Here is a 26,887-nt window from a genome sequence, read left to right on the forward strand (position 1 = left end):
TAAATAACTAAGATAAAAGAGCATATACTTGTATTATATAATATTCATTGTCTAAAATAGAAGTTAAATATTTTAATAGGAATTTATTGTTTTATATATTGAGGATCTGTGAAAGTTTTACCAAAAAAGGGCTCAGTGGTGGAAACACTTTCTTCAGTAACTGACCGAGCCCCGTCTTCACAAATCAAATGAGGGGCTGGGGCAGAGCCGGTCAGAACCTGGGGGCCCAGCTGCCTGCCTGTCCCCCCCAGCCTTAGCCCCAGTGGTGCTGTCTTAAGGGAGCGGGGGTACCTTCCTGTAGGGTGGGATGACCCTGAGCTCTAGCTGGGGGTCTCCAGCTTGCAGACCCCATGGGTGGACCCATGGTGTGGAGACGGGTGACATGTTATCACTAAGGCAGCCTGATGGCGCCATAAAGTCAACTTATTGGCACAGTCATGGCTGGAATCCCAGGGCTCGTCCACTGGGGGCTCTGGCAGGTTTAATTAGGGACTCAAATATCAGTGTCATCCCTGGCTGGTTGGTTCGGCATAAACACCGAGACCCTGAGGACTCGACCCCCGCCCTCAGACTACCTGCAGCCCCCCCGCCCCACCCTCTTCCCCTCACAAAAGAAGGAAGCCAGGCAAGAGAGCAGAGGCCTAGGGCAGGGGAGTGGAAGGGCCAATTTAATGAGAAACTATAAACTGAGACTGGCCACAATTCACAGTGACAGGAGGCCATGCAGTGGCAGTGTGAGACCAGGAGAGGGGCAGCAGCAGGATACAGTGGTCCATGTGAGCAAGTTCACAGACAAACCATTCAGGAAATAAAGTGTGGGCTCAGGCCCAGGGCACGACTGGTGTCCACCAGGGCACTTCTGCCACTTGTGGCTACTCCTGCCTGGCCCCCAGCCTGTCGCAGGCCAGTGCCTCAGCCACTTCTGCTGCAGTGCCCACTGCTGGAGCGAGCAAAGTGACAGCAAGGCAGCCAGGGTGCAGGGTCCAGCGCTTACGGGGAACAGGATCCGTGGAGAGTGCACTGCAGGTCTGAGTGTGCCTGCAAGGAGGCCCCTCCTGTCATCCCTGGTCCCAGCTGGGACACACGAGGCAGAGCTTGTGCCCACATGCAGCAAGGACATGGTATAGACAGGTGGGCTAGGCTCCTGCGCATTCCTTCTGGCCCCAGCAAAGACCGGGGTTCACAGAGGTGTGGCTGGAAAGGGAACTGGGCAGGGACCAGAGGAGAGTCCCTTCTTGGCAAGCTCAGGCCCAATCCCTCATGGCCTGCAGGTGTGCTGACCTCTACCTTACCCCAGGTGGCTCCTGGGCACTATTCCTGAGTTCTGAGGACCAGAGTCATTCCTTCTGACCATCACACCTGCCTCTAACACTCCAGAAACAAACTCAGGCCTGCCTGGGTCCATTTTCCACTCTCAGCCCAGCAGATCAGAAATGACTGTGGCTACAGGCTAGGCCCCACTGCAGGCCCCAGGTCTGGGGAACAGTCACTGCTCTGGCTGCTTTTGGTCCCAGGGAGACCCAGGACCGAACCTGTACCTGGTACAGAAATGGAGAAAGAGACCCCAGCAGGGTGACCATGTGAGACCATTCCCTGCTTATCTTTCTCATCACAAACACCAAGCAAACCAGCAGCACACAATCTCAGTGCCATCCCCCTGCTACTTGCTGACCCTTGGCCCGAAATCCAACAGAATTTTTGCCAGAAGAGTCAGATGCTCAGGGAAGGGCAAGGCAAAGAGGACAAGACTTCCAGGAGACGGACCAGTGGAATGGCTTCCACCCCCAAGTGGGAGCGGGGAAGTGAGCCACTGAGCATGGGGAGCAAAAGCACAGGGGGCCAGACTGACAGCGGGGAGTCCAGTCCCGGCTCCGTTAGCAGAGGCGCTTGTACGTGTAGATGTAGGCTTTGCAGCTGGGGCACGTGTGCGTCACATCCTTGAAATCGTTGATGAGGCAGGGGATCAAACAGCAGCCCAGGTCACACCTGAATCAGAGACGGGGAGAGACAGGGAGGCCTGAAGAGAAGGCAACGAGGGCCTGGGCCTACTCCAACGTGCTGGTGGGTGGGCTTGGCCCCCCACCCCGCAAGCTCCCGTACCACCTACCCCATGAAGCAGCAGAAGAAGCCCAGCACGAAGTTCATCAGGCCGATCTCGTAGGAGATCTTGGTGGTGATGGCCTGCTGGCAGTGGGGACACACCGTCTGCACGGGCGCACCCTCAAAGATCTCTCCTTGCAGCACTGTCACTGTGGTGGCCGCCCCTGAAGGGACCAGCACCGTGGCCGTATGGCCCCCAGAGCCAGGGTAAGGCCCCGGCGGGTAGGGCCCTGGTGGGTAGTAGCCCATGGGTGGATGGGGGCCTGGAGGAGGGTAGAAACCTGGAATGACACAGAAGACGGAGCAAAGACAGGTCACTGGCTTTCCACCTGCGCTATGTGAGAGGTAAGCACAAAGCCCCGAGACCCCCAGCAGCCAAAGACGTAGGGTGAAGCCTCGGGGACCAGGCCCAGGACCAAAGTGACCATCCACATTCTCCTAGCCTTTCCTGGTCCCCATCCCATGGGGACCAAGACAGAGAAGCTACCTGGCCCAGCCAGAAGGGGCAGAGAGCTGAGAATAAGGTCTAATCTCTCCTCTCCTGGGTCTTAGCCTGATGCCTTGGCTCCCTTGCCTCTGATACCCAGAGGCTAGGCTGTGCCTAAGGACCCTGACCACAAGAGGGGAAGCCTTGTCATTTACCAGCCTCTCCTCCCCCACCAGCATCAAGTCTTGAACTGCAGTGCCAGGGACCAGCCACCTGCCCAGGGCCCTTCTCCAGCCTGTGCAGTCTCTCTGGAGAGCTCTGGGTCAGCAGGATCCCAGGCCTCCACCATGGACTCAGGTCCCTGGCAGTACCTGCAGGAGCCAACCCTGCCCTGGTAGGGCCCAGGACACCTCTGGCCACAGCACCTGTTCTGTGCTCCGGGGGCACCTTCCCATGTCCACTGTCCAGCCCTTACATTAAACACCCACAGACTACCCGCCTGCAGCAAAGGCTGGCAGGCAGCCCAGATGACAATGCTGGGTGCTGGGTGATTCCTTTCCAACATACCTGGAGGCATGTAAGTACCGTCTGCATTCACATGTGGGGGGATGAAGCCAGGCTGGGGCACTGGGTGACCTGGCGGCTCATAGGGTGGGGGGCCAATGTCTGCAGGGGGCAGTGACATGCCCGGTGGGGGCTGCATCACAGCTGGGGAGGTGCGGCCTGGACAGAGAGAGACAGGCAGGGAGGGGAAGGTCAGAGGGCTCCAGCCAACCGGGGGAGGGCAGCTCCAGGCACTGGCTCCTAGAAGCTGGGAAGGGCAGGGGACAGCAGTCAAGCACTGAACGCTACCTGGGGTGGGTGGAGCTCCACTTTTCTCCTCCAGAAGGGGGGCTGTGGGGCCCCCAGGGTAAGGAGGGGGTGGCTCATTCGACATCTTCGCTACTTCTCCTGGACCTGGAGGAAAAACCCAGATGCAAACTGTTCCCAGCCCCCACCCCTGCCAGTCAAGCACTGGTCTGTGATGAGGGGCTGCAGCACAAGATATGTGGTTGTCCTCAGAGCCACCCCCATGAGCCCAAGCACACAGGCCTCCTGTGGCTCCTCCCACAGGTGTCCCCTGCCCTTGGGGCTCAGGTCACCTTTCACTCCTCTCAGCATAAATCTCCACGCTTCTGATAGGCTGGGACAGACTCCTTTAGGACAGTGGACTGGGCTCTTTCTGCGCCCTGGAGATGCCCCATCACTGCTGAGGTAACCCAGCCCAGAGCCACCATCCTCCAGCCTCCAGAAACTACAAGCCTCAGGGGTCACTCACACTTCCTGTGTGAAAGCCAGAGGGTGGAGTGGCCCTGTGAAGAGGACCTAATCTAGGGCTTCTCACAGGGGAGTCTGGTCACTGGTCCTCTCCTCCCCTCCAACTTAGGGAGCACCAGGCTGGCTTCCGTGCCAGGGCACTGTCGCCTGCTTGTGGGAGGGGGTCTGGGAGAATTTCTACCTTCAATCCCAGGTACTCAGAGGAGACAGGCAGGTGAGGCTCCTTCCACTGCTGGCCTGGGCAGACACGCAGGTCTCTGGGGAGCTGTTTTAGGGGAGAGAACAACAGGCAGCACCCTCAGCACCGGGCAGGGCTGGCCTGGGCATCTGGCACCACGTAGCCACACTTCCCTGGCACCGTATGTCTGGTCTCTCCCTTGCTGCCCAGCTCAGTGCCACCGTGTGTCCCTACCCACTCCTCAGTTCCCCCTTCCCCTCCCCGAAGCTGCTGTCTCCCCAGGGCCACGGCTGGTTCTCTGTCCTCTCCCCACCAGGCTCAGGGCAGCCCCAGCATGTCCACATGCTCTGCGGGAAGGAATCAGAACCAAGGGCTTCTCCCCACAGCAGCAGTGCTGTGTTCTGGTTAGGGAGTGGATGCGGTGAGAAGGAGGGAGGTGGTGTTGGTCAAGCGAAACACTCTTCCTCATTTTCTTCACGAGGTCCACTGAGCACCTGCTGCTGGGCTAGGGGAGAAGCAAGAGAAGCAGGCCATCTTCCCACCCTGGGTCTGCGTTCTGTCTCCTTCAGTAAGGTACTTGCTTCAGCTCTATTCAGAATCAATAAAAGGCTAAAAATTAATAGCATTTTAAAGTGAGACTCATTTTTTTTTAAATTGAAATAATATGAACTAGAAAAAAAGCTAAACAGTACAAAAACATATACAGTGAAAGCAAGTCTCCTAGTGTAGCCCCCTCCTAGAGCCCAACAGTGTTAAGTTCAGAACCATTTGGGGATGGAGGGCCCCAAATAATCCTACCAGAGGAGAGGGAGCCTGGAGTCAGTAGGTTTAAATATTAAATTTAATATATTGGTGGCAGGGCCAGAGGGACTGAGTCCAAGCAACAAAGGTGAAAAAAAGATAAAATTGATTTCATCAAAATTTAAAACTTGGTCTTATAAGGACACCATAAAGAAAGTGGGAAAGCCAACACACACAATGGAGGGAAATTTTTACAAATCATGTAAAAATGGACCTGTACCACTTAGAATATATAAAGAACTCTTCTAACTCATTAACAAAAAAGATAACCCAATTTTTTAAAATGGGCAAAAGGATCAGAACAGACATTTCTTCAAAGATAAATAAATGCCCAATAAGCACATGAAAAGAACCTGAACATTGTTAGCCAAAAGGGAAATGAAGACCAAAACTACAAGCCACCATTTCCTACTTATTATGATGACTAAAATGAAAAGGACAATAACGAGTGTTATGTAGAGAAACTGGAACCCCCCACACTGCTGGTGTAGCCGCTCTGGAAACAGTCTGGCAGTTCCTCAAAAGGTTAAAACAGAGTTTCCACATGACCCAGCAATTCTGCTCCTAGGTATATGCCCAAAAGAAGTGAAAACTCCACACAAAAACTTGTATAAGAATGTTCATAGCAGAATTATTCATAATAGCCAAAAAGTGGAATCAACTGAAGTGTTCACCAACTGATAAATGGATAAACAAACTGGATATGTCCACACAGTGTAATATTATTCAGCCATGTAAAGGGATGAAGTACTGACACAGCTACAACCTATGTGACCCTTGAAAACATGATGCTCAGTGAAAGAAGCCAGACACAAAGGACAACATATTGTGTGATACCGTATATGAAACGTCTGAAACAGGCAAATCCAGAGGCAGAAAGCAGATTAGTGGTTGCCAGGGGTGTGGGGTGCTGGCCATAGAACAGCAAGTATGGAGTTCTTTATGGGATGATGAAAATCCTGTAAAACTAACTGTAATGATGGTTGCACAATTCTGTGAATATACCAAAAACCACTGAATTGCACACTTTTGTTTTTTAATTTTTTGACCATGCCCTACGGCATGTGGGATCTTAGCTCCCCAACCAGGGAACAAACCTGTGCCCTCTGCCTTGGGAGCACGGAGTCTTAACCACTGGACCACCAGGGAAGTCCCTGAATTGCACACTTTAAATAGGGAAATCGTATGGTATGTGGATTATTGTATGTCAATAAAACATTAAACTGAAAGAAAACAAAACTGCCCAACCTTATCACCCTAATGCAGCCAGTCTCTGCATGTCCCTGCCAGTCTGTATGCACAGGCAGCTATATTTTTATATAATTGCTGTTGTGACAAAGTTTTAAGTCCTTTTAACATTGTGTCATATATAGTTCCTCCATCTTGCAAGACTCCATGACCACAGATTTTAATATTTCCAAAAATGGTCTCATCACTGTTTAGTTGACCAGTCCCTACTAAAACATTTAGAATGCTCCTTATTACTTTCATAAAAAAACTGGAACACCTTTGGCTAATGCTCTTCTTCTTTCTTGAATTATTTCCTTGGGCTAAACCTGCCAGAAGTGAGATTATTAGGTCAAAGGGTAAGGACATTTTATGCCTTTTGTGAAAGGTGATGCTGATTTACAGCTCAAATTTTGAATACTACTGTTATCACTGATTTGTAATGTTAAGATGACACTTGGTTATGTTTATTTCTGTGATCACTAAGAGGGAGGCCATCTTCCCAAGGGCTTATAAGTTATATGGCAGCTCTTGTGAGTTGCTACTTATAATTATCCTTTGAAGACACAGAGGCCAAGAAAAGACAGGACCTCTCTGAGGTCCCATGGCTTATTAGAGGCAGAGCCAAGCTTAGGACCCTGGTGTGACTCTTCCACCCCCACCTGTAGGTGACTTCTCATAGCACAGAGTCAAGAATAGCAAACAGCTGAGCTTCTAGAGGACGTCACAGAAGGTCTCTGTCCAGGGGACACTGGCTGTGTCTGCTGGGCCTGAAGGTCCTTCCCCGGGCCACTGCCAGCCGGCCACAGCCATCCAAATGGGAGAAAAAGGCAGCTTTCCTCAAGGGGCTTGACTTGAGTCTGCAGAAAACTCTAATATGCTGAGTATGTTAGAACCTGGGCTGGCACCTGCCACAAACTCCCACCCTCCGCCCATGGGAATGCCTCCGGGGCAGCTCACCAAGGAACCGGCAAACCCTGGAACACTCTGAGCAGGCCGGGAAAAGCTGAGCTCCTCTTGGCAAGGCTCTTGAGCACCTTCAGGTTTAAGAGGGAGGAACTAGCACGGATCCTCTGGGCCCCTTTCATATCTGGGGAGCAGGTGCGCACACACACACACCTCTGAGGATGCAGGTGTGGCCTGCCTTGTCACCAAAGTCACTGGATCTAATTCCGTTATCTCCTAGAGTGCAAAAATTCATTTCTGGAACCTCACCATCATAATGATAGTGTGAGCCCTGCACACAGGGCAGAAGCTTCCCCTGGTGTCCACCCAATGCTGAACCTAGAGCAGGCACTGCCACAGGACACTCATTCCACTCCAGGCCCTGACTGCACCACAGCCCTGCTGCTCCTGTCTCTTCTCCCCTCCACACCTACATCCACCCTGCAGCTGCCTTCCTGAACTGTGGCAGAGACAGGAGGGCAGGCCCCTCCAATATGAAAGAGGGTTTTCTGAAAAATGGCTTGTAAAGATTTCAGAAATTCAAACCCAAGTTCCCCCAGTGCCTCCCAATATAAACCAAATGTGTGTTCCCACAAAACTGCGTTGTCTAAGGTGTAATCAAAAACCTCAAGGATGCAATAATCTTAAAAAAAAAAGTCGCATGTCCAAAAGCAAAACAGTTTTCCAATAAAAACGCATACTGCTGAAGTTAAGCTACAAGTGCAAGCGTGGAATCTGAGATTACAGCCCTAGCAACTTCACTGTTGGGCAGAGTGTTTGTTACAAGAGGCTCAGGAAGGGGCTGCAAGTTCCCAACAGAGGATAGGGAGGCCTGGGGCCCTGGGAGCTCAGTGAAGCCAACTAGCAGCCCCTGAAACCTGAGACAGGCCTCTCAGCCTCCCGTTTAGATCTTGTAGCTACAGATTGTGAACAAAGAGCTGTCTGAAAAGCCTTCACGAGTCTATCATAAACCCAACAGGAACTCCTGGGGGGCCTAGAGGACATAACACAGCACACCCCTTTATGCCCTCTGGACTTGGTAGATGCAGAGGTATTACCCAGTCATAGTACTAATAAAATACAAAATCTCTGAGAAGAGAGCTAGAGATCCAGCTGACTGCTCAGCAGCTGGCCAGCCAAGACACTGACCCCAGCAGCACCCACATGTGAGGTGCAGAGCCGGGGTGCCCAGGACCTGGGAGCTGACGCCACTCTGCCACAGCCTTCATGGATTTCCTCTAAAGGAGCCTTAAATTCCTGCTTACCTGTTTTCAGGCAGTTTGGGGGATGCTGGGGAATTTCCACTTCACTCTAGATAAAAGCAATGTGCTGCTGCCCCAGCCCTGACAGCTTCTACTTTAGAAGCCACTGGCCTTCGGAGACAGAGCGCTCTCAAGAAGTTGAAGTCTCTGCTGGAACTAAGCAGGAGCTGGAAATGTGTGCAGGGCAGAGGCTGGATTCCTGGGGCACCTGTCACAGGGCCTTGAGGATGGAACTGACAAAGGAGATCAGTGTCCCCTCCACTGCATTTTCAGGTTGAGGCCTAGCCTGAAAGGAATGTCCTGACTTTGGCCAGGGCTGGGAGGCAGCATGGGGCACATGGCTGATGAGCTGAGGAGGCGCTGCCGGGACTCTGATCCATGCCATAAGCCCGCAGCTTCCTCAAGAGCCGGGGACAGACCAAGGGACAAGGGGGTATCCAGAAGCTCTGGGACCATCCCCTACAGGGGAGAGAGAGGGAGGGCCTGCACAGGCCTCTTGTTCCACTGGGGGTGGAATGGGGCTGCTTAAAGCCCCATCTGGCCTCTGCATCCAATACCAACACAGCCTAGCACTCCCTGTGCTCTTATGTAGGAGGGAATTATTCCAGTCACCCTAAAGTGAAATGAAGCTCATCTCCACGTCTGTCTGTCCTTGGACCCACTCCCTGCTGTAATCTCATCTCACCTTCCCCCGGCAGCAGGCACTGGGGCCTCTGGGGTAGGACACAGGGCTGGGCACTTTCTGCAAAGCCAGGTCTCTTCATGTTCCTGAGTGGAGTTAATAGCACAAGACCTCCTGGCCCTGGAAACAGCTCTGGGATTCTGCTCTGCTCCCAACTACTCATCGTGCGCTGCAGAGAACGCTGTTGATCCAGGGCCAGAGCCTGGCCAGCTGGCAGCAGCCTAGGGTGGTTGGGGTGGCTCCCTGTGGGAGCTGGGAGGGCCTGGGCCCGGGCCAGCAGGATACACTTCTCACTGGCTCCAGCCATTGCTGCAAACTCCATTCTGCAGTCTAAGCCGTCCTGCACACTGCCGTGGGCGTGCCAACCCTGCTCCTGGTTCCCCCGCCCCAGACAGGATCTGCTGAGGAAGCATACCCACAGCGCCTTCTGGAGGAAGACTGGGAGGGCAGTTTGGAGCTGAGATGCGAGTGCAGGTTCCTAGAGGATTGAGGACAGACACAGAGGACAAGACAGAGATGAAGGGAGAGGATGCACCTAGAAGGACTTTCTGATATCCGTGTTCCCCCAAGGTCTGCTAGAGCAGCAGTTCTCAAACTTTTTGGTCTCAGGACCCCTTTACACTCAATTAATGAGGACTCCAAAAAGATTTTGTCTATGTGGATTATATCTATCAATGCTTACCTTATTAGGAATAAAAAATGAGGAATTGTTAAAAGTATTTACTCATTAAAAAGATTAATTCATTACATATTAACATAAATAAAATTTTTAAATAACTACTTTCCAAAACAAATTTAATAAGAAGACTGGCATTGTTTTACATTTTTGCAAACCCTTTAGAAGTCTGGCTTAACATCATTAAAAAGTCTACAAATAACAAATGCTGGAGAGGGTGTGGAGAAAAGGGAACCCTCCTACACTGCTGGTGGGAATGTACACTGGTGTAGCCACTATGGAAAATAGTATGGAGTTTCCTCAAAAAACGAAAAACAGAGTTGCCATATGCTCCAGCAATCCCACTCCTGGGCATGTATCTGGACAAAACTGTAATTTAAAAAGATACATGTACGCCTATGTTCATAGCAGCACTATTCACAATAGCCAAGACATGGAAACAACCTAGATGTCCACTGACAGAGGAATGGATAAAGAAGATGTGGTATATATACACAATGGAATATTTTTCTCAGCCATAAAAAAGAATGAAATAATGCCATTTGCAGCAATGTGGATGGACCAAGAGATTATCAAATTAAGTGAAGTCAGTCAGAAAGAGAAAGACAAGTACTATATGATATCACATATGTGGAACCTAAAATATGACACAAATGAATTTACTTATGAAACACAAACAGACTCAGACAGAGAGAACAGACCTGTGGTTGCCAAGGGGTGGGGGAGGTGGAGGTAGGGGGTGGGGAAGGGAACGACTGAGCCTTTGGGATTAGCAAATGCAAACTATTATATATACAGGATGAATAAACAACAAGGTCCTCCTGTATAGCACAGGGAACTATATTCAATATCCTGTGATAAACCATAACGGAAAAGAATATGAAAAAGAATGAATATATATAACTGAAGCACTCTGCTATACAGCAGAAATTAACACAACATTGTCAATCAACTATACTTCAAAAAAATAAAAAAGTCTGGCTTAAGAGAAGACAGCTGGATGCTCATATCTGCTTCTCTATACAATCTGTTGGGATGTTTTTGTTGATGTATGAGAAAATCCAGCCTCCCATAGTAAGTAGCTGGGAAAGGGAGAGGAATCTGAATAGTCTTTTCAGCTAATTGTAGATATTCTTCAACACTATATCCAAACTTGACAGGTGGTAGTAGCTTCTTAAAGGTTAGTTGCGATATGGAATCTGAATCTTTAGCAACAAATTTTTCCCATTTCATTGAAAATCATTGGGCTACTTTGTATTTGGAATGGATCTTTTACACATGCCAAGTTAATGCGTCTCATTATATGATATGCCCCCCTCAAAAAAATTACATTGTTAGTATCACCACCAATCCCATAGGAAAAGTCTTTTAACTACAGTGGCAGATACAAGTTTTCCAAAACTCTAACATTTTCACTTGAAAGCTCAAATTTTATCACTGGCAACAAATAGAGTAACAAATTTATCATTGGCAATATACACAAAAACAAAAGGTCAGTTGTTTTCCTTGAATTAGCAGGCTCACATTATTCATCTTCAAGAAAATGTCTGCTAAATCCCCAAGTCTGAATAACCATAGTCTGTGTGTCAGTTATTTTAAGTAAATAGGGAGCTCGCTAGTTCTGCTCACAGCTCAACAGCTGCACACATGCTGCCCCCAGAGGCCTCCAGCACGCTTCATGTGCGTCCTCTCATTTCATCACACAGAACATTAAAAAGATGTGTATTCAAGGGTCCAGATAATAAACTCAATATTTTTTTTACTGCTTTTTCGTAAATGAAACCAGTGTGAACACAACCACAACAATGACCAGCACAGCTGGGTGCCATGCCTTGAGCAGAGCTAAGTCCCACTGCTGTCGCACCATCAATGTGAATGCCAACATGATGAAAAAAGCCAATATAACTAATAACATCTTGGTGTCCTTATGAACATAGTTCTGACCTTCAGAAGGTCTCAGGAAGCCTCCAGGAGGCTGCATGTCACCTTTCGAGAGCTGCTGGGCTAAAGGAACCCTCAAGCTGTTAAGAGGGTGCCTGCAGGCAGAGCAGGGTCAAAGCTCCACAACCAGAGGGACCGAGAGTCTGGGGCTTGAGAATGGATTGTCTGGGTGAAGCTCCAAGCTGGCTGTTGTCACACCAAGGCCCCGCCCCAGGGACATGCTTGCTGCAATATGCAAGGCTTTAAAGGAGGCATTAGACTAGTTCAGACTCAGCTCCACCACTTTTCAGCTGTGTGACCTCACTGAGCCTCAGTTTCCTGATTTGTAAATGGGGGTAATCATGCCTACATCTCAGGGTTGGAGCAAGTTTTATAATGAAGAGTGTATGCAAAATGCCCAGAGCAGTAGCTTGAGGTCCAGCATACAAGAACACTGAATAAATGGCACCTGCTACTGTCAACTATTATGAACAACTTCCAACAGGAAGGAAAACAAAACAGGCACTGACGCCTCTGCCGGGGCAGTTTCTGCTCCCACAGGAGCAGGGATCCTGGCGTGTGCTCCCCCAGGATCCCAGGGTGCTCATAATCCAAGCCCAGCCTGAGCGGCTCAGCCCAGCAGAGGTTACTGCAGCCTCGCCAGTGGAGGCCAACTGCTCTGTGGGCCCCTGAGACAACTTCTGCAAAGGAAGAGACACTAGCAATCCTCCTGAAGGGCCATCTCTCCTTCCAGGTGGCTGCCCTGGAGCTCCATGGGCTGCAATGCTCCGGGAAGGGCACTCTGCCCAGACCCCAAAGTCCAACTGAGACTGTGGCGGCAGCAGCTGCAGGGCTGAGTTTCCCAGAGCTGGGCTGGCCCGCCCACTGCCTCCCCTAGAGGAGTTCACCCCACTTCCCTGGCAGCCATGGCACCAGGATGCCAGCTGGCCTCAGAGGGGCTCCTCTGTCCCCAGGAGGCAGCTTCTAGGCATCTCACCAGAAGGGCTTTGGGCTTTGCCAGGAAAACTGAAAGGCAGCCTTGCCCACAGCTTCCCATCTGCTGAACCAAGGAAGCACCCACTGCTCCACAAGGGGTGGAGGCCCTGGGTGAAAGCCACGCACCCTGGGGGATCCCCGAGGTCCACCCAGAGGATGGGGGAAAGGGAGCACACTCAGTCCCTGCTGAACAAGCAGGCCCTCCCAGGAGGCCTGACCCACATAGTCCACACCCTGCCTGCTCACCGTGGAGGCTGCATGGGTGAGCCATGAAGGACCAAACAGCGTGAAGTCCCTATGCCTGGGGGCTTATTCACCAGGGATGTCCACTGACTCCCTGGGTGACACCATGTACTGTCCTGTTCTCCCAAGTCCCCAGGGGCAGGCTACAGACAGTCTGTGTGGTAGCCACTTAGAGGCCCTTAGAGGGAGACGGTGCTTCCTCTGGGAATAATCAACAGTCTGTAGGTGCTGATCATTGTGTAGCACCTACTCTGCGCCGGGCACAGGCTGGGAAGTGGCAGGGAGTGAGTGGCAGGGCTTCCAGAAGCCCACAGCTGAGTGGGGGAGACAGGAGCCAAATACACACCCAAAACACCAAACCTAATGAGACCAGTGGTACGCAAGAAAGTACACTGTGAAAGTACAGAAAGATCAGACCTGTTCCAGGGGTCAGGGAGCATCTCTCCAAGCAAGCCGGCAGGGAGGAGGTGGGGTCAACAAGACCAGCGGCAAAGGAGAAGACGAGACAGTGGCAGGATGGGGAGTCACAAGGCCTCAGGAAGGAGGCTGCGCCTGGTGTGGGTAGCCACACAGCAGCCTGGAGCCATCGAGCCTCAGGACTGCTTCACAGGCACAGGGCGAAGGGGCTGTCCTGCAGCGCACAGACCTCGGATCCCCACAGAGGACCTGGGCCAGTAGGCAGGACGAGCTCCTCGGGCCACAGAGTCCACAGCAGCACCCCGGCCCTTCTCTTCTGAGCAGCTGCCCTCGACCTCATGCATCACGCCCCTCCACCCCCAGCTCAGCCTTCAGGAACAAAGACAATGACTTTCTTTCTGGACCAGCAGTAAATTTGGAGAGCGCCACCAATGGACTGTATGGCCCTGTATAATCTCTCCGTATCTCGGTTTCCCCACCTGGACTACAGAACTAAATTTTATTCAGGGCAGCAGTATCTTTGCTAAGATGTTCTCAGCCCTTCTTACAGTCAGTCGTGTGACCATGTGACTAAGTTCTAGCCAATGAGCCATAGCAGAGTGATGTATGTTCTTGTTAGAAGGCGCCAAAAGGGAGCCACCTCAGCCGGGAGATGGACCCCGTGTCCTTAGGCCCTCTTCCTGACTGCTGCCAGGAAGATGGTGCGACAGCCCTAGCAGCTATGCTTGACCACAAGGTGACCTTGGGAATGGAAGCCTGCTGAGGACAACTGAAGGTGCCCAGGCCCCAAATGACAATGGAGATACCATTCCAGCACTGAACTAACCACCTCCTCTATCTTGTAGTGAGAGAAAAACTAACCTGTTTTAGCTGGTTACTTGGGTTTCCTAGTAAATGCAGCCAGACCTAATCTCAATATCAAAGAGAAACAGAGAAGCTACTTTTCCAGCATTTCTCAAATCCATGGTAGCCAGAATCTACTTGTGATTGGTAAATTTCCAGTTAGTTATTAACAAGAAAGGAAAACAAGTACCATTAAAAACAAACAGTACTCCTTGGGCCTGAAGGTATGTAAACAAGTGGTCCATCCCTGGAAAGCTCCCATAAGGAGTTCCTGATGCCTTGGTTTCCTCTAGCTCACACTGTCTTGCTGAGCAGGGCCCCGGGTTGCCAAATTCAGCACCAGCAGGACTGGAAATCCTGAACTCGGCCCCTTTACCATTGTCCTTACTGAGAAAGGCAGGAGAGAGAGACAGTCCCTCCCTCAGACAGCATCACTGGTGGCTGAGAACCTTTTCTTTATTTTTACACTTGAACAAAGGTATATCTGAAGCCTTGGGAATTCTAAACACTTCAAAACAAGCTAAAGACATGGAAAGGACCAGAAAGCAGATCTGGTTTTCCCATCTGTCTGCTCTCCTCCCATTCAGCCCTACATTGTCGTCCCTGGTGAGTATCACAGCTCAACAAAGCTGATACATCAGCCTAAGCCAATGGCCCCAAATTCTACAGCCTGTGCCCTTCCCCTGGGGAGGCCTGAGCCCTGATGTCACAGGCCAAGCTGGAAGGGCAGACTCCTCACCTGCTGGTGGCCAGGCACTAGGTCCCACACATCTGGCCACCTAAGGTTCCAGAGTCTCAGTTTTCTCATCTGTGAAAGGGCAGCAGCCGCCCCGACCCAGAGTTGTGATGAGGCATAAATGAGGTCATGGATGAAGAGCGCGCAGTGCAGAGCCTGTCACATAGTGTTCAATAAACACAAATGATGGTTTGCATAAATACAAACAGTTGTATTTATGGAGATGCAAGCAGAGTGTGGGAAAGGAAGTGTACAATAAAACAGAAGAGAAAACATTGGTTGCTCGTAATCAGAAGCAAAATCGAAAGGCAGATACAACTCAAAGAATGGTTCTAAGCTAAACAGTAGTAGTAAGACTTCTAGGAACTGTGATGCTGATGGCAATCATAAGTGCACAATTTATGTCACACTGAATTGTGGCCACAGCCGTGGCAAACCACTCTGACTCCGCGTGACGGAGGCAGGGGCACATGGGCCACAGCAGACTAGGTTCATACAACTTTTCTGGAGGACAATCTTGCTGTGTGTACATTCTTTTTCACACATTAATTCCACTTCAAGACATTTGTCCTAGAAATAAACCAACACATGAGCAAAGATTTACATGTAAAAATGTTTATATATATATATATCAATGTCTTGATGTTCAACCAAAGGGACTAGTTACCCACCCGGTTAACCCATACGATGTAACTATATTCACCCCTTCAAAATGATGTGGGTTTACTTTTATTGATATAGAAAGATGGACTGGATAGAGCACCAGGTGAAGAAGGAGTGTAGCAGCAGCATGTATAGTGCTATCCCTTCTCAGAGACGTGTATATTTACAGGTAGATTACACACCAAATGTTAAGGGTGGTTTTTTCTGGATAGTGAGATTTTGGATGACTTGTTTACATATAAACACACCAGAAACTTTTTCCTTCTGTGTAATTTCTAGTTTTTCTAAGGTGAGCAGCTCTTTTGGTTGGTTCCTTCCTCAACATGCTCACTATAACTGTGTTACATTTATGTGTATTCCTCCTCAGTAGTTCTGTCTCTAGGGAAAGAAATGCTCCAAGGAGCAAACCCAAGGACTGGGCTGTTCCCTTCTCGTGAGCTGGAGTGGTCTTTACTTCAGTTCTGTAGGAATTTGGTAACACGGGTCAGTTCTCTATTCCAAGTCACTTCCCAGTGCTCCAGTAAAACTGAGGGTCTAGACCTGTGAAGGTGGGACATAAAGGCCATCGAAGGTAGTTCTAGCCTCGCAGACCCTGCCTGGAGAGCCAGCAGGAGGTCACCTGGCAGAGGAGGCAGGTGAGAAAATCCCAATAGACACACGACAGAACTGAGACTGATGGCATCATGGGGCTTGCCAGAGGCCACTAACTGGAGCTGGCGCTGGGAGTACAGCTCTCCTCCTGCCCCCTGAGCTGCCTCCCAGGCAGAACCAGGCTCAGGAACTTGGTTTCTGCATGGTCTACTGTTGGCACAGAAGAAGGAAGTACAGACAGGAGGGGAATGAGGAGCAAAGGGCGGAAAACAGATGCAGCTGCAACCACGAGCGAATAAACAAGTCACCCGCACCTGCTGGACAGGCAGGGCTTGGTAACCAGAAGGCTGACTAATTTTAGAAATGCAGTGAGTCTAAAGAACCACCACTCAGACAATCAAAGTGGAACCCTGAAAAGAAAAAGTCCTTAACTCTGCCTTCGTTGAGCTGACACAAAATGGAAGGCAGCTCCGCTCACCACTATACCACCAACGCAAGCTGACACAAGGGGACAGTCTTTGGATTAACTCTATTTTAACTGGTTATCTGAGATCAAGACACACCATCCTGATCCAGGATAAAGCTCTAGACCCTTAAGTGCAGCCAAGCCACATGGCCACTACAAGGTCCCCATCCAGCTGTAAGAGTCTCATTTTGGACACAAACGCCTACTGACCTTGCTGGCCCAGGAGAGGAACTCAGCTTGCAGCCTTGCCCAAGTCCCCCCATTCTGTCAGGTGTGTGTGGGGGGGGACCTCTATACTCCCAAGAGAACGGCTTTGCCTTTCTGCCCTCATGAACTCTGAGTTCCTGTATGTACCCCTGATTTTCCCTGAGCACAGTGAGGGAGTGTCTCTGCATCACTTAAGTCCCACATGTTGCAGGCATTCTCTCAATTCTTTTACACTAAGCACCACCGGGTGAAGAACATCAGCTGCAGTCCAGTCCAGCGTGGCATGCTTCTAGAGGTCATCTGGATGGAATCAGTGAAAAGAAAAAGCCCAAAGCCAGCAGACACCTAGCAGACTAGTGATTAGTCCTGGGTGAGACCTCACAATTGCAATGGTTAAATGTTGCTATAAACACCCTTTGAAAGGGCACACAGTAAGAAGCTGTGTACAGGACTGATGAAAAAAACCTGAGAATACAGCTAGTCCAGAGATACTCTTCAGCGAAATGTCCCTACACGTAGCAAGGGGTGCTCACATGACTGGCACTGACAATCCCGAGGGAATGGCGTCCAGGGCGAGGACATGATATCCACAAGGTGAAGGGGGAGAGCCAGAAAAGCGCCCTGAGAGATCTGAGTGGGGAACAAACCTAATCAGCATTTGAAATTACATTCCATGAAATAGTATATGGAAGTTTAACTGAATTCATGTCACCCTAAGTGGACATCTGACCCGAAGAGCTGACTTGTGCCACCTGGGACAGAATTACTTTGGATCTTCTCTTTGAGAAAATGGGAGCTCACGTTGTATCTGAGGTTGCCTTATTTTTGGCCATGTGTGTATTTCTCTATTGTTCATACATCTAGAGGCAACCTTTCAGGCTTGGTCTCTAGGGATCACCAAGTCCAAGGTCTCCACTGACATATGTTTGGTGATCAGACATCACTAAGCACCCACGAAGGCAGGCCCGGGCACGGCGCAGAGATAACGGTGGACAAGACGGCCGCACACACCCTCTGGCTGCTCCCTGACAGGGAGCCTGGCCCAGATGCTCAGACAATAGTTGCCACTCGAGCCAGTGCTGCTTCCACTGCAGCTGGCTCAGCCCTCTCTCTTATCTCACACATTTTCCAAAATGTTTCTCAAAATTTTCCTTAAGCAGAATGTTGAAAACCCAAGAAAGTGCTTTGTACAGTGGAATTCCACTGCGTGAGTGTAAGTGGGTTTCAATGCAGCCAGAACAAAAAAAGAGAAATAAGTGAATTGAGCTGACCAGTCCCTGCCTTTCTCCTGAGACAGTATGGGGGCTCCTGCACACCTCCCCTGGTGCCAGCGTACCTGAGGCCTTCACAGGGCACCAGGACTGGAGGCCTCTACCCCACCGGCTGACTGCAGCCCAGACCACTGCATGTTCACTGGGGAATTCAACTCCACTCAGACCTGTGTTCCCCGCTCCAGGGAGGATGGAGCACACACAGACCACCGGCCCTACACCTTGGGGCTTCACCAGCCAGTAGAGAGATGGGACAGCTGAAGGGCAGACACAGTACATGATTTTATTCAACACACGCATAGCCAGCACACATCAGGAGCTTTCCTAGGCCATGAAGATGGGGGAAACAGCTGTCTTCATGTCACAATCTAGTGGGGGAGGGGCTGTAAAACCTAGAAACTGGTAAAATACACTGTGCATCAGCCGGTGAGGCCCGCCATGGACGACAGAGGGGCAGGGAAGGGAGGGCTCCTCTGAGCGGGGGATCCTTCAGGCAAAGACAGGACGGAGGTGAGGAAAGAGCCATGTACGTGGCTGGGGAAGAGTCCCAGCAAGGAGTGGTTCTGCGCAGAGGCCTGAACCGTGTCTATACACCCACAGCTGGGCAGGCGGCTGGGGCAAAGCGGGGCAGGAATGAGATGGAGGGCTTCCCGCACTATGCCTGGGCACTAATGTGGGTGCAACCCTGAGAGTCCTGAACTCCACAGCTCTTGGGCCCCACCACTGGCAGGCAAAGGTTCTTTTTGGCCAGTGTGACTGGGACCACAGAGAAATGGGTTCCAGTGTGGCCCCCATGCTCCCCAGGCCAAGCAGGTAGACAGATGACCAAGAGGTCACCTGAGCTTGCCTTCACAGGGACAGAAACTGAGGCCTATCCCAAGTGCAGTACTGGAGCTGAGAAGTGGTCACGTGAGCAACACTGACTTCCTCCAGTTCTCGGATTAGCCAATTTTATTCAGCAGAGCCATCACTATCCAAGTTTGTTTATTCTTTCTTTCAAGTGACTACCTGTTTGAAAAGACTTAAGATTCCTGACTCTTTAAATCAGCCAACATTTCATAGGCCCCTCATGGAGGCCACCCCCCTCCCTGGTCCCTGCCCTCAGGGAGCTGCAGCTCCAGCTGGCAAGCCAGCTCACACTTGAGAAAAATTTAGGATAGATACTCAGCAAAACCCAAATGAGAATCCATGACAGCAGGTGCTCCACGTGAGAGAAGGGGCGGTCTGCGGGTGGGGGTGCCGGGGAGGCTTCGGGGCCCGGGTGGGTCCTAGGTAGGCCCTGCAAGGAGGTGGGCAGGGGTTCCAGGACTGAAGCAGAGAGTCTCTGGGAGCGAGGAGGAAAGAACTGTGGTCAAGGGCCCAGGCAGACCAGCAGCTCCCGGAGGGCAGGGGTGGTTGAGGAGAGTCTCTCCACAGCCCCAGGCAGCACATCAAATATCAGCTGACCAGGTGGATGGTAACACAGCCTGGCTGATACTCCAAGGCAGGAGCTCTGTGCCCCAGCCCGCAGGCCCTGCTTCAGTTAGCAGTACCCCAGTCCCCAAGATGGAAGTCTGAGAGGTGTTCCAGCATTGTCTCTGCCCGTTATACCCTGATCTGTCAGCAAGCCTTGTGAATGCCACAGCTCATAAAGCTCTCAGATATCATCTGCTGATCAAGGTTTAAGGTCAAGGTTTACTGTCAAGGCTTAAGCGGAAAAGTCTGGACTTGGCCGTGTGTTCCAGATCTCTCTACCACACTACACTCCAGCCACTGCAGACTGTAACTCGCCCTTTTCCAAACAAAACAAACCCTGTCCCCACCAAAGAACCTTTCCACAGACCGTTCTCTCAGCCTCCAAACCCTCTTTCCAGAAAACGGAGCCTCTCTTGTAATTACCTGCAGCGGTGGGCGGGGGGGATCCTCTGTCCCTCACGCTCTTGCCCCACTGGAGATCACTGGGACTCTTCCCCTCATTTCCTGGGGTCCAGCTCAGTCTCTGGCACAGGTGTGTTCAATAAGCAAGTTGGTGAGTGAAGGCTTCACATGCTGTCCCTAACCCACAGCCACGGGGCCAGAGCACAGCCTCAGCCGAGAAGCAGTGCGCTGGCTTCTCGACCAGAACACCAAAACTCCAGACAGGAAAAGAAACCCTTTTTTGACTCACAGTCAAGTCCATGGAGCAGTTTTCACAAGGGGGCCAGGGGCAGCTCCCATTTCCCTTCAGCCCCTGCGGGTCTGCCATTATTTGGCAGCCCTGGACAAGTCACCTGGTATTGTGGCTGCTTCCTCAGCCGTGAGACTCGGAGGTGCCTGAGCTGCGTCTGCAGAGCTGGCACTGCATGCGATGACAAAACACAGGTGAGAGCTCTCCCCAGTGGGAACAAGCACACAAAGGGCACACGCTGCAGACAAAGTTTCATTCCCTTCTGTTTCCCCAACTTGCTCTTAACATTAATTAGAACTGTGACAACCGTTTCACTTCTTCCTGAAGTAGTAATGGGTCAGAATTCTCCTCAAACCCCACCCAGGGAGATGTTTCACCCTTCCCTACCTACTTCCACCTTCCCCGGCCTGTTTCTCCTTGAAGGAAAAACACGGACACTGGAACAGATCTGAGTTTAGACTGAATCAACACATTGAACACAATATGTATCCAGCACGTTCACAATTTTTACTGGACCCTCATGACATCTCCTTGTGGTAAGAATCGATGGTCTGGGTCACCCAGTGGACAGGCTGTGAAGGAGCTCACAGCACCCACAGATCAGGAGCACAAAAATGTGATGAGAAATGTTTTCTGGAAAAAGGATCCGACATTACCAAAAAACACATCACAACTGTTTTCATGGAAAGAATCAGAACGTCACTGGCTTTCCTCAACCTGCACTGCACGGTTTTGTGCTGTCTTCACTCTAACATTAGGGGACCCCAGTCTTTCCAGTGCTTACAGCAGAGACAGGCCGTTATCTGGCCTGGGTGTTGCTCCTCACCTATCACAGATGCAGCAAGTGAGGCTCTGGAAGGACAAATGCCTAGTTACACAGCTGGGAAGCAACAAAAGGCCTCCAGTGTGGTCTTCGGAGACCAGACAGTACTGGACCTGGGACCCCAGCATTATCAGTGGAGCCTGATGACTAACAGCAGGAGAGGCAGTGGGTCCACAGGTCCAGAAGCATCCCCCAGGGTGGGAGGCCCTCTCAGGCGGAGAGGCTCTGCCTGCCACAGGTCCCAAGCCAGGTGCCCCCTGTCCTCTGCAGCACTAAGTTGCACTGCAGCCTCTACCACCTCCAGGGGAGATATGTCTGGGAGAGTCCTGACTCTTCAGAGGAGACCAAAGGCCTTTTGTGGGATCTTAGAAACCAGTACATTTCCATTCTGTGCACTCCACTTCCAAGTCCCTTTGTGGGGGCACGATAAGCCTCGTGCCATCACTGCCAGCCTGGCTCTCCTCCTCTCCCCCCCAACTAAGGCCGAGCTCCCACTGCATGCTGCCTTCTCACTGGCACAACTGCCCTCCTCCCCCTAAGAGCAGAGACATCAATATAAGATACCATGACTTTAACTGCCACCCTTTCCCGACTGTGTCCTATGTGAGTCAAAATATGTCATTGCCCTTTGAATAGTGTTTCTGAAATTGGAGACGAATTTTCACAGGATCTGTCTCTTCTCTCCCCTTCAGCCCACTGAAGAGGGTTAGGGTTGGTGTCTGTGGCTACAGAATAAAGTACCTGGGCCCAAGGGACTCAGAGCTTGCTAACTGGGCTACACAACCCTGTGCCCCTAGAGCTTTAGAAAACACACCAAACCAGCAGGTTCAAACTGGGCAAACTTATAGTGTAAAGAGCAGGAACGGCTTGCAAGCTGACAACTTACATCAGTTCCTGTCAATGCGATCTGTAGGGCAACCTGGCCATCAGGACACATTCCATTAGTTCCCCCTCAAAACAATTTTGTTCCCTGAAGTATCTTTCTATGTCACATAGTCCATGTTTTTGCTCTTAGGGTGATTCTAGAACCATGGCCTGCTGTTTTCAAATCTTTGCAAGAGCACATGTAAAACTCTTTCCTAGTTCCAGAGGCCCATTCTATGGAAAAACCTCCAAAGTCCTCAGCTCCTCAGGGACAGGAGACAGAAAGACATTCAAATATGCAGTTAGTTAAAAAACAAGAATTCTAAAACTACTCAATTATATGCATATTTAACTATTTGCGGGAGGGGGGATATACTGAAATCTGCAACTTACTCTGACACATGTAAAAACAAAAAAATAAGATGGGCTGCTGTATGGTTAGATTTGTGATAAAGTTCAATAAAATGTTGGACATTCTAGGTGGCATTCACTGTAAAATTTCTTCAACTTTCCTGTACATTTGAAATTTTTCATAATTAAACATCCAACAGAGGGCAAGGCAGAGCTTCGGTGCCTCTCCCCATCCAACTCTTAGATCAGCCCTGAGGGAAGGAACAACGCGCTGAGGAGTGAGGTCACATTTGCCAGGCACTGCCCTGCCCAACAGCCCACAGGTCACACACAAACCTGGTATAAACGCTACACTCAAGGCCCTCCATCCTCCTCACTCTAAGACAAAGGTTCTCAACCCCAAATGAGCCAGAGAATTATCTGGGGAACTTATTAAATAGAGTCCTGGAGTACATCTCAAAACTGCTACATCTGAACCTCTGGGGGTGGGTCCCCGGGAATCGGCCCTTTTAAAGAGGGCCCTGATGACTCTGATGCAGAGGATCTTAGGCTCACAATGGAGAAACTCAGAGCTGCTTACTCCTTACCTGACACCTGTTGAGAGGCCTCCTGGGAACATTCAGAGGACAGCAGAAACACGCATACCCTTAAATAAGTCAAGTGCCCAAACCTGGGTTCGCATGACGCCATAAGTTCAACTACACCAAGGTCCTCGATGGCATGAGGCTGGCCCCAAAGCCAGGCCAGGTCACTGCCTCTACCCGCGGCACCGGCGTGTGCGGCCGAGAGCCAGCGCAGAGATTTACACATGCAGGCGAACAAGTGCGGGCGGGGGAGGGAGAGCCGCGCGGGGCCCGCCGGGCCTGCCAAGGTCACCACGAAGCTCAGCAGAGGTTTCTTTGTCGCCGGGACCCTCCTCCCGACCCCCTCTCCTTGAGGAAACAGCCCCTGCGAAAAGCCGGGGATGGTACTTCCCAAACCTTCCAGTAGAGGATGTGGAAGGCGTGATAGCGGGGCCCAATAAGCGGGGCCTGGCTAAACTGTCACCGCAGCCCCGCGGGTGGCGGCCAACCTAGCGACGGTACAACGTCAAAACCCCAAGGCCGTTCTGGATCGCATCAGCGTCCTCGGAGGAGGCAACCGGCCCGCTGCGCCGCCCCCGGGGTCTCTATACCTCGAAAAGCCTGCCAACCACCCAAGGCCGAGCGAACGTCGAGACAGCCAGGGTCCAGGAGCTCAGAGGACTAGACCCTCAGCCCCACGGGGCTTTGCGAGCACACCGCCCCCCGCCCGCCCAAAGGCCTCCGGGAGATGTAGTCCGTCCGGGCACCCGAGACGCACTCCGCGAGCCAGTGGGACCACGGTGCCCGGCGTGCACCGCGCGTGTGCCGCGGAAGCCGCGGGCGGGGGCGGCGGGGGGCTTCGTGGTGTGAGGTCGTCCCCCTCCCCGCGAGGGCCGCGAGCACCCAGCCGGCTTCTAGGGGTCTCTGCAGGAAACCGTCTAGAATGGTCGAGGCAACTCACCGTCGCCGCGGCAGCCACGGCGGCCGCAGAAGCAGGAACGTCTGCCTCCGCACCTCGCAGTTGCGCGTCTGTCAGGAGGAGGCGGGTAGGCTTTGGAGCAGGGCCGAGGCCCGTGGCGTCATGGCGAGGGGCGGGGCCTCGGGCGGCACGTGACTAGCCCTGATCCCTCAGGAGAGCCGGAGCCCTTTGGCTCTGGCGAGGCACGTGGCAGGGCCTGGGGTCTTTGTCAGGTGAGGGGAGTGACTGGAAAATCAGGCGAGGCCCTGTTAGGTTTCCCTCCCGGCCTGCCAGCTCCCGGGTATCCGCCAGAGCAAGGCGCACCTTTCTTCCCTTCAGGAGTGTTTGTTTGTTTATTCCACAAATATTTATTTGGTTTAGGCGCTGGGCATTACGTGGACATGACCAGATGGGAAAGATTAAAGTTGCTTGATGTGATGGTTCCAAGCTGAGCTTTTAAATAAGACAACACTCTGCCTTCTCCTTTCAGCTCTCATACTGTTAACAACCGTTCGTGGGCATTTTTAGTGCTGTGTTTTTCGCATTTTTGTGGTTCTGGTTGGTTTTGCTGTTTAAAGTGGCTCCCAAGCATGGTATTGAAGCGCTGGCCAGTGTTCATGAGCAGGAGAGGGCTGTAATCTGCCTTCCACGGAAAGTACCTGTGTTAGATCAACTATGCAGGTGTGAGTTATAGTGCTGTTGGCCTTGAGTTCAATGATATTGAATGAAATATATATATTTATTAAATAAGGTGTTTTTAAATAGAAACTCAAATATGGTTATTTGTTAATATAAATGTTGTGACCACTGGCTGACAGGAACCTTACCCTGCATTTCCCCTGGGAGCAGTGGTTCAGTAGTCACTATTTCAGTGTTTGCAGTGACTTTTTAAAAAATAATTTTTATTTTCTCTTTTTTTAAACAGCCTAGTTAGGGATTTAGTTATAGCTTACTGTTAACAGTTAAGCCTTTGGTCATATATTTTTTTTTTTTTGGCTGTGTTGGGTCTTCATTGCTGCACACCGGCTTTCTCTAAGTGTGGGGAGTGGGGGCTACTCTTCATTGTGGTGCATGGGCTCCTCATTGTGGTGGCTTCTCTTGTTGCAGAGCACAGGCTCTAGGTACGTGGGCTTCAGTAGTTGCGGCACATGGGCTCAATAGTTGTGGTTCACGGGGCTCTAGAGCGCAGGCTCAATAGTTGCTCCGTGCATGTACTATCTTCCTGGGGTAGGGATTGAACCCGGGTTCCTTGCACTGGCAGGCAGATTCTTAACCACTGCGCCACCTAGGAAGTCCTGGTCATTTTTTAATTTATCCAGATGATAGTCCTGCTTTCCTTTTTTTTTTTTTTTTTTTTTGGCCAGGTCACATGGCTTGTGGGATCTTAATTCCTTGACCAGGGATTGAACCCAGGCCACCACAGTGAAAGCACTGAATCCTAACCACTGGACCGCCAGGGAATTCCCATGACTTTTTTTTTTTTTTTTTAATTGAAGTGAAGTTGATTTACAGTGTTATATTCGTTTCTGGTGTACAGCAAAGTGATTCAGATATATATTCTTTTTCATATTCTTTTCTGTTATGGTTTATTTACAAGATACTGAATATAGTTCCCTGTGCTATAGGACCTTGTTGTTTATTTTATATATAGTAGTTTGTATCTGCTAATCCCAACCTCCTAATTTATCCTCCTTCCCTTTCCCCTTTAGTAACCATGAGTCTGTGAGTTTTCTATGTCTGTGAGTCTGTTTCTGCTTTGTAAATAACTTTATTTATGTCATATTTTATTTTATTTTTAAATTTTTATTTATTTATTTTTGGCCATGCCATGCGACTTGTGGGATCTTAGTTCCCCGACCAGGGATTGAACCCAACCCCTCAGCAGTGAAAGTGCAGAGTTCTAACCCCTGGAGTGGCAGGGAATTCCTGATTTGTGCCACATTTTAGATTCCACATATAAATGATGTCATATGATATTCATTTATCTCTTTCCGACTTTCTTCACTTAATATGATAATCTCTAGGTCCATCCATGTTGCTGCAAATGGTACTATTTCATTCTTTTTTGTGGCTAAGAAATTGCAGCGACTTTACAGAACATAAACACCGCTAGTGAGACAACTGTATATGAGTTGATTGACATTTTTTCCTTTTTTTTTTTTTTGGCTGCGTTGTGGGGCTTATGGGATCTTAGTTCTCCCACCAGGGATTAAGAGCAGTGAGAGCTTGGAGTCCTAACCACTGGACTGCTAGGGAATTCCTGGATTGACATTATAAAGAATCATTCAGATTGCTATGTGGAGCATGGTTTAGACCAAGAGAAGCAATTGGGAAGCTGCGAGACCAGCACATGTGTAGTATTTAAAGTTTCTACTAATCATGTTAAAAAGGTAAAAAGAGGGGCTTCCTAGATGGCGCAGTGGTTAAGAATCTGCCTGCCAACGCAGGGGACATGGGTTTGATCCCTGCTCCAGGAAGATCCCACATGCCGCAGAGCAGCTAAGCCCGTGCACCACAACTATCGAGCCCATGTGCCACAACTACCGAAACCCACGAGCCTAGAGCCCATGCTCTGCAACAAGAGAAATCATGGCAATGAGGAGCCCGTGAACTACAACAGGAGTAACACCTGCTTGCCACAACTAGAGAAAGTGCAGCAATGAAGACCCAACACAGCCAATAAATAAATAAATAAATAAATATGTTTAAAAAAAAAAAAGGTAAAAATAAATAAATAAATAAATATGTTTAAAAAAAAAAAAGGTAAAACCCAACACAGCCAATAAATAAATAAATAAATAAATATGTTTAAAAAAAAAAAGGTAAAAATTAGTATAAAAATTAACCCAATATGTGCAAAATATTACTGTTTCAGTATTTAACAGTATAAAAATTATCAATGAGGTATTTTACATTCTTATTTTTCCCACACCAAGTCTTTGAAATCCAGTGTGTATTTTATACTTACAGGACATCTCAGTTTGGTTCAGCTACATCTCAGGGGCTCAATAGCCACATGCCGCTTATAGCTATTGTATGAGACAGTGCAGATATCAAACATTTATTCATTTACTCATCCAACCAAGCAAGATCTTTTTCTAGGCCTGGAAATATACAGAATGGAATAAAGCCCAATCTCTGTTCTCAAAGTGCACAGTCCAGCTAGGGAGACTAATATAATAGCATGTATTGAAGACTGCAAGACGAAGTACTT

At 50.2% G+C, this 26,887-nt stretch overlaps 1 protein-coding gene across 2 annotated transcripts; it reads right to left on the reverse strand.

The window, feature by feature from the left end:
* Positions 1-57: 57 nt before the first annotated feature.
* CDIP1 (cell death inducing p53 target 1) lies at positions 58-23,750 on the reverse strand. Of its 2 annotated transcripts, XM_057748284.1 has the most exons (6): positions 23,677-23,750; positions 4,026-4,109; positions 3,380-3,484; positions 3,095-3,250; positions 2,108-2,381; positions 58-1,986 (listed from the first exon to the last, which is right to left on the reverse strand). In XM_057748284.1, the coding sequence occupies exons 3-6, from the start codon at positions 3,462-3,464 to the stop codon at positions 1,875-1,877; spliced, it is 627 nt and encodes a 208-aa protein (XP_057604267.1). In that variant the 5' UTR covers positions 3,465-3,484; positions 4,026-4,109; positions 23,677-23,750; the 3' UTR covers positions 58-1,874. The 2 variants fall into 2 exon arrangements, with proteins under 2 accessions (XP_057604267.1, XP_057604268.1); XM_057748285.1 differs by lacking the exon at positions 3,380-3,484 and having other exon boundaries at positions 1,734-1,986.
* Between the last annotated feature and the right edge of the window lie 3,137 nt (positions 23,751-26,887).

Source organism: Hippopotamus amphibius, chromosome 9 (assembly GCF_030028045.1).
Source record: "Hippopotamus amphibius kiboko isolate mHipAmp2 chromosome 9, mHipAmp2.hap2, whole genome shotgun sequence".
NCBI lineage: Eukaryota > Metazoa > Chordata > Mammalia > Artiodactyla > Hippopotamidae > Hippopotamus > Hippopotamus amphibius.